Source organism: Scomber japonicus, chromosome 5 (assembly GCF_027409825.1).
Source record: "Scomber japonicus isolate fScoJap1 chromosome 5, fScoJap1.pri, whole genome shotgun sequence".
NCBI lineage: Eukaryota > Metazoa > Chordata > Actinopteri > Scombriformes > Scombridae > Scomber > Scomber japonicus.
In genome coordinates this window covers 2,700,863-2,711,688 of record NC_070582.1, presented here as the reverse complement: position 1 = coordinate 2,711,688, position 10,826 = coordinate 2,700,863, and the positions used below count along the sequence as shown (strand labels likewise).

At 40.5% G+C, this 10,826-nt stretch overlaps 1 protein-coding gene across 1 annotated transcript in view; it reads right to left on the bottom strand.

Annotated features, from left to right (window-relative positions):
* Positions 1-421: 421 nt before the first annotated feature.
* tnnt3a (troponin T type 3a (skeletal, fast)) overlaps positions 422-10,826 on the bottom strand; it is a 23,831-nt gene continuing 13,426 nt past the window's right edge. Inside the window, exons 8-9 of the mRNA XM_053319394.1 lie at positions 8,955-8,995; positions 422-512 (exon numbers count right to left, since the gene is read on the bottom strand). Of these exons, the coding sequence (XP_053175369.1) occupies positions 476-512; positions 8,955-8,995 (78 nt within the window). The 3' untranslated portion in view covers positions 422-475. The remainder of the gene's footprint in view (positions 513-8,954; positions 8,996-10,826) is intronic.

Genomic DNA, 10,826 nt, shown 5'->3' with positions numbered 1-10,826 from the left:
AGGAAGGGTTAAATGAAATAAAGATATTTAAAATGGCTCCTGGTTAAACATTAAACACCAAGTTCAATCGAACCGTGTCGAACAAATGAATTAATTAAAATTACACATCTAATAAAATAACTGAACTTTATTGGTTTCTGAATAACAACAAGCTCTACAAGTCATGGCTTTGGGAGAGTCACACTTTATTTACAAAAATACTGAGAACCAAACAGTCAAGGCGAGGAAGCGAGACGGGCGCATGAGTTTAGTTTAGTTTTTATTCCTACAGCAGCTTTAGAGGCTCCTGGTTGCATCTATCAGGACGTGTTGGGTAAACCTCAGCGTTAATGGCTTCTTCTGACCTAAGACCTTCTCCACAGTGTGTGTTTCTTCATCTTCATCTTCTTCTTCTTCTTCTTCTTCTTGTTTATTATCAGGCGTGCGTCCGAGGCGGTTGCAGTTTGGTGTCTGAGCAGCGGAGCGGAGAGCCAGTCTACTTTCTGCGGCGGGCGGCGGCTCCCTTCTTGCTGCTGTGATACGAAACGAAATGAAACAAGACAACAGGTCAGACATCTGCTGGGGAGGGTTTAACTAATCCTCCTTTAGGGCAAGACTGAGATACCACAATCTGTACTGACAGTATTTAAACTATACGAACACATGGAGGAGGATATTTAGCCTTTTCAAAAATAAACTGTCAGTTAAATAACTTGAGGTTTTAATCTTTAAGTATGAGTTTAAATGCTAACGGGACAAAAAGCAGCTAACGTTAGCACTGACTTTATCTTTTCAATCTTGTTGCATCGACTTCTAAATTAAAGGTTTTTTATTAAATGCAACAAAAACACTTAAGAAAATCTACTTTTCAGAAGTTTTCAAAAGTAAAACTCAGTTAAATAACTTTGAGGGGTCTAAAAAAGTAAGTTTTAATGCTTAAGTATGAGCTTTTTTAATTGTCGATTTGGTGTTTTGCTAACAACAGAAAGCAGCTAACGTTAGCACTGATTTTATCTTTTCAATCTTGTTGCATTGACTTCTAACTTTAAGGGGTTTTTTTATTTAATGCAACAAAATCACTTCAAAAGTTTCTAAAAATAAACTGAGTTAAACTATATTTAGTTTGAGGGATTTAAAACAAGTACGTTTTAATCTTTTAATATGAGTATTGTTTTATTTGTGGACTTTTGCTAACGAAATGCTAACAGGACAAAAAAGCAGCTAACGTTTTCTCTGATTTTACCTCTTGCTCTCCACTTTTCAATCTTGTTGCATCGACTTAAAACTTAAAGGTTTTTTTTATTTAATGCAACAAAATCACTTCAAAAGTTTCTAAAAATAAACTCTAAGTTAAACTATATTTAGTTTGAGGGATTTAAAAAGTTTATGCTTATATGCTTTGTTTTTCAATGTGGACTTTTGCTTATGAAATGCTAACGGAACAGAAAGCGGCTAACGTTATCTGTTTGTGTGTTGTGATAGTACTAAACTTCCTCGTAGCTAACGTAGCTAATGAGTTTAATTATATTTAGTTCCAGAGATTTAAAGAGTCTTAATCTTTTAGTATGTTTACTCTTTCAATTGTGGACTTCTGCTTATGAAATGCTAACGGGACAGAAAGCAGCTAACGTTATCTGTACCGCTTCTACTGTTTGTGTATTGTGATAGTACTAAACTTCCAGGTAGCTAACGTAGCTAATGACTGTTTCTCAGCAACTAGTTTAATTATATTTAGTTCAAGGGATTTAAAAAGTCTTTTAGTATGTTTATTTTTTTTTATGGACTTCTGCTTATGAAATGCTAACGGGACAGAAAGCAGCTAACGTTATCGCTGATTTTAGCTCTTGTTCTCCACTTTGCATGTTTATGTGATTGTGTTAAAATCTCTTGGTAGCTAACATAACTAATTAAAATAAACTTTCGGTTAAATAAATTTAGTTTAGTGTAAGGGATTTAATATATTTATGTGTTTTAAATGTTTTAGCTTATGCTTTTGCTAAAAAAAAAATGCTAACAGGACAGAAAGCAGCTAACGTTATCGCTGATTTTAGCTCTTGTTCTCCACTTTGCATATTTATGTGATTGTGTTAAAATCTCCTGGTAGCTAACGTAACTAATTAAAATAAACTTTGAGGCGAATAAATGATAGTTATATGTTTTAAATGTTTTAGTTTATGCTTTTGCTAAAAAAAATAAATGCTAACGGGACAGAAAGCAGCTAACGTTAGCACTGATTCTACTTCTTGTCATATTTTTTTGTTACTAAAGCGCAATTTGATCACTAGAGTATTAAAATTATCCAGTTTGCATCTAACAGCTACTACTAGTTGGATATTTATGTGATCGTTTTAAACCTCCAGGTCTCAGACATCAACATCTTTTCCAGACAATTAGCATTTCTCTTCAATCTAAGAAGTAACTGAACAGTATTTTATTTAACGAAACAAGGCATGAAAGTGTAAAGATAATGCTGTAGTGTTCTGTCTTGTAAAATGAGGCTGTTTACATTCAAATAATTATCTAAAAACATCATAAAATCAAACCATCAGACTTCATGCAGAACGGAAGAAAACCCCCCAAACATTTCCAGATGTCTGTTTTTTGACATGTTGGACGTACTGATCAAATCAAATCAGAGGCAAACTCATGCAACACTTACCTGAATCATTACTGGATCCAACCTGATGTACAAACCTGCACAGCTTCACAGTCACAGCTCCAATAGACATAAGTATATATATATATATATATGTATGTACCACACAGTCATGTAAAGAAGTCAGTTTGAGAAGAACGCCGACCTTTTTACACTGAAAAAGGATGCACCGCTTTGAGTCGTAATTATAATTTTTAAGTATCTTTCCTTCCTTCCTTCTCCTTTTCTTTCCTCCCTTCCTTCCTTCTCCTTTTCTTTCCTCCCTTCCTTCCTTCTCCTTTTCCCATCCTTCCTTCTGTCCTTCCATCTTTCCTTCCTTCTCCTTTTCCTTCCTTCCTTACACTTGTCCTTCCTGCCTGCCTTCCTTCCTTCCTCCCATCCATCTTTCCTTCCTTCCACTTGTCCTTCCTTCCTTCTCCTTTTCCTTCCTCCCTCCCTTCTCCTTTTCCTTCCTTCCTCCCTTCCTTCTTTCTCCTTTTCCTTCCTTCCATCTATCCTTCCTCCCATCCTTCCATCTTTCCTTCCTTCATTCTTTCCATCTGTCCTTCCTCCCATCCTTCCATCTTTCCTTCCTTCCTTCCTCCCATCCATCTTTCCTTCCTTCCACTTGTCCTTCCTTCCTTCTCCTTTTCCTTCCTCCCTCCCTTCTCCTTTTCCTTCCTTCCATCCTTCCTTCTGTCCTTCCTTCCTTCTGTCCTTCCTCCCATCCTTCCATCTTTCCTTCCTTCATTCCTTCCTCCCTTTCATCTTTCCTTCCTTCTCCTTTTCCTTCCTTCCTCCCATCTTTCCTTCCTTCCACTTGTCCTTCCTTCCTTCTCCTTTTCCTTCCTCCCTCCCTTCTCCTTTTCCTTCCTTCCATCCTTCCTTCTGTCCTTCCTCCCATCCTTCCATCTTTCCTTCCTTCCACTTGTCCTTCCTTCCTTCTCCTTTTCCTTCCTCCCTCCCTTCTCCTTTTCCTTCCTTCCATCCTTCCTTCCTTCCTTCCTCCCATCCATATTTCCTTCCTTCCTTACTTCCATCTGTCCTTCCTCCCATCCTTCCATTTTGCCTTCCTTCATTCCTTCCTTCCTTTCATCTTTCCTTCCTTCCACTTGTCCTTCCTTCCTTCTCCTTTTCCTTCCTTCTGTCCTTCCTCCCATCCTTCCATCCTTCCATCTTTCCTTCCTTCATTCCTTCCTTCCTTCTGTCCTTCCTCCCATCCTTCCTTCCTTCCACTTGTCCGTCCTTCCTTCCTTCTCCTATTCCTTCCTTCCTCCCATCCATATTTCCTTCCTTCCTTACTTCCATCTGTCCTTCCTCCCATCCTTCCATCTTTCTTTCCTTCTGTCCTTCCTCCCATCCATCTTTCCTTCCTTCCTTCCATCTGTCCTTCCTTCCTTCCTTCCATCTGTCCTTCCTCCCATCCTTCCATCTTTCCTTCCTTCCTTCTGTCCTTCCTCCCATCTTTCCTTCCTTCCACTTGTCCTTCCTTCCTTCTCCTTTTCCTTCCTTCCCCTTTTCCTTCCTTCCATCTGTCCTTCCTCCCATCCTTCTATCTTTCCTTCCTTCATTCCTTCCTTCCTTCTGTCCTTCCTCCCATTTGTCCGTCCTCCCTTTCATCGTTCCTTCCTTCATTCCTTCCTCCCTTTCTGCCTTCCTTTTCTTCTTTCCTTCCTTCCTTCCTTCCTTTCCTATGATCCGGCCCACATTAGATCAGATAGGGAGGTTTGTGGCCCTTGAATGAAAATGAGTTTGACACCTCCTCTGCTTTATACCGACCAGTTCATCCTTTTTCACCGCCTCTGACACTGAGTAATGCCGATGTCTTTACACTTATAATGAAATATTATAATGTAATATTTTGTGTTTTATAATGAAGGGGGGGGGGGGGGGTAAGAGAAATAACACACAAAATATTTTGGGGCATTAGAGCAGCAAGAGAGAAACTACTGTATTAATAAACTGTGTGCTCAGTTCAGTAATCATGAAACCATATTAACTGAACGCTACTGGAAATATATTATTTATTACCCAGCAGTTTATTAATCTTGTTTGCTCAGTTTAACCCAGGGGTGTCAAAAAAGTAAGAAAGGGAGGGAGGGAGGGAGGGAGGGAGGAAGGAAGGAACAAAAAGGAGACAGGAAAGAAAGATTTAAGGAAGGAGGGAGGGAAGAAAGATATGATGGACGGACAGAATGATGGAAGGAAGAAAGGGAGGAAGGGCAGAAGAAAGGAAGTAAGGAAAGATGGAAGGAAGGATAAAAGGAATGAAAGGAAGACAGGAAGGAAAGAAAGGGAGGAAGGAATATGGAAGGAAGGAACGAAAAGGAGACAGGAAAGAAAGATTTAAGGAAGGAGGCAGGGAGAGAAGAAAGATATGATGGAAGGAAGAAAGAAAGGGAGGAAGGGCAGAAGAAAGGAAGTAAGGAAAGATGGAAGGAAGGATAAAAGGAATGAAAGGAAGACAGGAAGGAAGGAAATATGGAAGAAAGGAAGGGAGGGAGGGAGGGAGGGAGGAAGGAAGGAACAAAAAGGAGACAGGAAAGAAAGATTTAAGGAAGGAGGCAGGGAAGGAAGAAAGATGAAAGGGCAGAAGATGGAAGGAAGGATAAAAGGAATGAAAGAAAGGGAGGAAGGAAATATGGAAGGAAGGACAGAGGGAAGGAAGGAGGGATGAAAAGAAGGAAGGAAGGAAGGAAGTAAGGAAAGATGGAAGGAAGGATAAAAGGAATGAAAGGAAGACAGGAAGGAAATATGGAAGGAAGGACAGAAGGAAGGAAGGAGGGATGAAAAGAAGGAAGGAAGGAAGAAAGGGAGGAAGGAAGGAAGGAAGGTGGGCCGGATTAGACCCCTCAGCGGGCCGCATGTTTGACACCCCTGGTTTAAGCAAACTAACGTTAAAGTCAAACTCAGAAAAAGAAAAAGACGGAAAATCTAACATTACGTAATCTGGCGTTAGCAGTTTTTAACGTTAGCTAGTTAGCCGACTTCCTTAGCTTTTATATTAACTAACATTAAACTTTAAGATATATCAAATTTGATTGTTTTTCCAACTTTAAAATGCTTAAAATCTACTCACTCTCTCTCTCTTATTAAAAATTACATCGTCTCCTGCTTCAATATAAATTAATAGGAACTGCTGCCGTCTTCTATTTCTCAGACATGTGATGTGAACACATGTCTGATCTGCCACCTTGATGTTGATTTCCAGACAGATTGGGAAATATCAAGTGGTGTGTTAGTGAGGATTTAGTCTGTTTATGGCTTTTATCTACTTTTTTGGGTTTTTTTTTTAAAGTGACAAAAGTGTAAAAGAAAGTTCTCATCCTGTGATTTTACCAATAATTTAGATTCGGGGTGTTATTTTAAATTTAAGGAGGAAAAAAATGACGACTGACTGACACCCTTCAAGCTGTTAAATTTCCAATATCCAAGTTTTATATTTAACCCTCCTGTTGTCCTCGAGTCAAGGAAGGAAGGAAGGGAGGAAGAAGGAAAGAAAGGAGGAAGGAAAGGAGGAAGGAAGGGAGGAAGAAGGAAGGGGGAGGGAGGAAAGGAAGGAAGGACAGAGGAAAGAAGGAAGGAAGGTAGGAGTGAGGGAGTAAAGGAGGAAGAAGGGAGGGAGGGAAGGAAGGACAGAGGAAAGAAGGAAGGAAGGTAGGAGTGAGGGAGGGAGGGAGGGAGTAAGGAAGGAAGGGAGGAAGGAAGGTAGGAGTTAGGGAGGAAGGAGGAAGGGAGGGAGAAAGAAAGGAAGGGAGGAAAGGAGGGAGGAAGGAAGGTAGGGAGAAAGGACAGTGGAAGGAAGAAAGGGGGATGGAGGAAGGAAAGAAGGAAGGAAGGAAAGAGAAGGAAGGAAAGGAGGAAGGAAGGTATGTGGGAGGGAGGGAGGGAGAAAGGAAATGAGGAAGGAAGGAAAGAATGACAGAGGACAGAAGAAAGGGATGAAAGGAAGGGAGGAAGGAAGGAAGGAAGGGGGACAGAGGAAGGAAAGAAGGACGGAAGGAAGGAAGGAAAGAGAGAAGGAAGGAAAGGAGGAAAGAAGGAACAGTCCAAGCAGACGGGGTCAATTTGACCCGGGAGGACGACAGGAAGCTTAAAGACTAAAACTAATTGAACTGATCTTATTCCTACTTCCTATCAGCGACTGCCATAAACCGACATTAACTGTCCCGAATGTTACGACAGTTTATGTCTTGTCACCCGGGCAACCGACGAGAAGTTAAAAAGGAGTTAAAGTTTAAAGAGAGAGCTCTGGGTGTCAGCGAGTGTACTTACTGCTTCTGTAACTCATCGATGCGGTTCCTGAACATTTGCACCTGGAAGACGACACAGCAGCAGCTTTTTAAATCTCACCACGACACATTTACCTCGGAGGAGAAGAAGAGACCCACTTCCTGTCCCCTCTCTCTCTCTCCTGTGAGAGCGACGATGATCCGATCGGGCTGAAAGCTGCTGGAAGTTTAGGAGGTGTGATGGGGAAACCAAGACGGAGGGAGGAGGGAGGGGAGGGGGGAGGGGAGGGGGGAGGGGGGTGGGGGGGCTTTATGATCTACGTGTTTGATTTAAACCAGAAGTGTGAAGATGTTAAGAGTATGTTTTTGGTTTAAACCCTTCCTGTTGTCCTCGAGTGAAGGGAGGGAGGAAGAGAGGGAGAGAGGAAGGGAGGGAGAGAGGAAGAAAGGAAAGGAGGAAGAGAGGAGGAAGGAGGAAGAGAGGAGGGAGGAAGGAAGAGGGAAAGGAGGAAGGAAGGAGGGAGGAAGACAGAGAGGAAGACGGAAGGAAGGGAGGAAGAAAGAGAGAAGGAGGGAGGCAAGGAGGGAAGAGGGAGGGAGGAAAGAAGGAAGGAGGGAGGGAGGGAGGGAGAAGGAAGGAAGGAAGGAGGGAGAGAGGAAGAAAGAGGGAAAGGAGGAAGGAAGGAAGGAGGGAGGGAGGGAAGAAGGAGGGAGGGAGGAAGGAAGAAGGAAGGGAGGAAGGAAGAGGGAAGGAGGGGGGAGGGACGAAGAAAGGAAAGGAGGGAAGGAGGAAGGAAGAAAGAGAGGAAGAAGGAAGGAAAGGAGGAAGGAAGGGAGGGAGGAAGGAAGGAGGGAAGGAAATAAGGAGGGAAGAAAGGGGGGTGAAGGAAGGACAGACGGAAGGAAGGAAAGGAGGAAAGAAGGAAGGAAGGACAGAAGGAAGGGAGGAAAGAAGGAACAGTTGGGAGGACGACAGGAAGTTGAATCATGGCTCTAATCACGTCTCATGTATTGATCTCCTGAAACTCGTCGTCGTGGTTTCCCCCAAAAATAAAAGATGAAGGTTTGACAGTTAGGAGAGATTTCTGTTCAGCTGGACTCTTACCTGCTGGAGCACACACACCTGACCGAGGCTCTGCTATGCTAACACTAAAACTAAACACCTGACCGAGGCTAACACTGAAACTAAACAGCTGTAGATTAGACTGATCTGCTAGTGACTGAAGAGTTTGGTCCCAAAATGACACTAATCAGAAGGCAGCTATAAAAACTATTAAATGTTGGAGAAGTAATTCAAATGTCCAGTTTTCCTTAAATTAAGTCTGATTAACTAATGTACGGAAACTCAGAACTGCAATATCACAGCATGTCTTAGTACACTCTGTTATTTCATTTTAGGTGTATTTTATTGCTTTTATATTTATTTTAATTCATTGTTCTTTTACCCGTGCTTCTGTAAAGCATAAAAAAAGCGCTATACAAATAAAATGTATTATTATTAATATTATAATAACAGAAACCTTTTCATTAAATGCATCTTTGCTTCTCATTGGGGGAAGGAATATCTGAATGAGAAGAAAACTTTCCTCTTACTAATGAAATAATGTGAGAATAGTGGTTTTTTCACTGTGGCAGCTCTGAGTTTTCTTAACTTTGGATTTTAACTACTTAGTTATTTTGACAATATTAAAAAAATTCTGATCCTGATCCAGTAGAGATGAGAAAATAGAGTATATATATATAAACCTGTTTAAGCCTGATTGATGTGAAATTACTGAAATCACTAAATATAAGCTGCGATACTTTACTTGCTCTCTCTCTCTGTCTCCCCCCCCATCTCTCTCTCTCTCTCTATGTCTCTCTCTCTGTCTCTCTCTCTCTCTCCCCCCCTCCCCTCTCTCTCTCTCGGTGGTGTGTCGTCTCCTCAGCGCTCTGCTTGGTCTTTCCTTTTTTCCTTTCATGCTAACACATGCAGCGAGCCTGAAACCTCCAGACAAGAACCAGACAAGAACCAGAACCAGAACCAGACAAGAACCAGAACCAGAACCAGACAAGAACCAGAACCAGACAAGAACCAGAACCAGAACCAGCTGCTCGGCTCTACTTACAATTTACTGAGCTCCTCCACTCTCTTACGCAGGGTTGTAACCTGCAGGGAATCAAAGAGCACACATCCAACATCCAAAAGGTTCAAATCCAGAAGAGACTCAAGCTCAACCTCTCGAAGGACAAACAACTACTAAACTGGTCTTAACTGAGTCTTTAAATAATGTGGATTTAAAGTGTGTGTAATTTAACTTTACTGTGATATCTTTGTTTCTACGTACCGTCTGCAAAGCTCTAGATTCATTTATATGTTCATTTAATGATCAGGGTTTCTGCTGGGTCTTAAAGAGTCTCAATTTTAGGCTTTAAAAAGTCTTAACCCTCATGTTGTCCTCGAGTCAAGGAAGGAAAGGAGGGAGGGAGGAAGAAGGAAGGAAAGGAGGGAGGAAGGAAGAAGAAAGGAAAGGAGGGAGGAAGGAAGGAAAGGAGGGAGGAAGGAGGGAGGAAGGAAAGAAGGGAGGGAGGGAAGGAAGAAGGAAGGAAAGGAGGGAGGGAAGGAAGAAGGAAGGAAGGAAGGAAAGAGGAAGGAAGGAGGAAGGAAGGAGGAAGGAAAGAGAGAAGGCGGTAAGGAAGTAAAGGAGGGAGGGAGGAAGAAAGAAGGAACAAGTCAAACAGACGGGGTCAGTTTGACTCGGGAGGACGACAGGAGGGTTAAATATGTCCGTATGTTACGTACTGAAGGATCAAAGTAGTGTTTGCTTCAATAATCAGGATTCAGTGTTTGGTTAAAACTGATACCAAACCATTAATTTGAAACAGGAAGTTCCTCAAATGATGCAAACTTGGTGTGAAAGCAAGATCATGTCAGATATTTTACTTTGAAAGTGATTCTGAGACTTCCTTATTTGTTTGTACTTCCTGTAGGTCTTAAATTGAATTCATAAAGTCTTATATTTAACTTAAAAGCTGCAGAAACCTTGATTTATGCCAGTTTTGTTTCCAAACCAGAACTTTTTTCTGTATCTTATTTTGAAAATAATATAAACAAATATAAATACTGCCTTAAAAAAACCCCCACTTATATAAAACTACTAATATAATGAGCTAATTAAAGAATGACACAATAATAATAATGACTAAATGATATAAAACTACAAAAATGATATAAAACTATAAAAATGATTAAAAAACTACAAAATGATATAAAACTACAAAAATGATTAAAAAAAAACTACAAAAATATTTTAAAAAACTACAAAAATGATAAAAAAAAAACTACAAAAAATACACATTGCATCCACAAATTAAGGAATGAACATGTCTGATAATATCATATAAACTATTAAGCTTTATAAGCGTTATTATAGATATGATACATGTTCATAAAAATAAGAGCTTTTCAAAATAAAATACCTTTAGATGATTTTGCTCTTTCTCATTTAAAGAAAAATGATTTAAAAAACACATTTAAAGTCATATTAAAAAAAAACAGTGGGTAGCTGATTTACTGAAGAATGGTTTAATCTTAAAACTTAAATTAATATCTATAATTTGTAAGTATACGCTCTTATTTTATGTTATATTAAATATGTATAATGTGAAAGCTGAAACAGGAAGTAGTATAGTTAGAGCTGGAATCAGGAAAATAGATGAAGGTAATAATCCAGAAGTGACCCAAAAAGATGAAATATTAACCCTCCTGTTGTGCTCGTGTAGGAAGTGCTCGAGTAGGAAGGAAGGAAGGAAGGAAGAAGGAAGGAAAGGAAGGAGAGAAATAGGAAGGAAGGAAAGGAGGAAGGAAGGAAGGAGGGGAAGGAAGGAAAGAAGAAGGAAAAAGGGAGGAAAGGAGGAAGGAAAGAAGGAAGGAGGGAAGGAAGGAAAGAAGAAGGAAAAAGGGAGGAAAGGAGGAAGGAAGGAAGGAAAGGAGGGAGGGA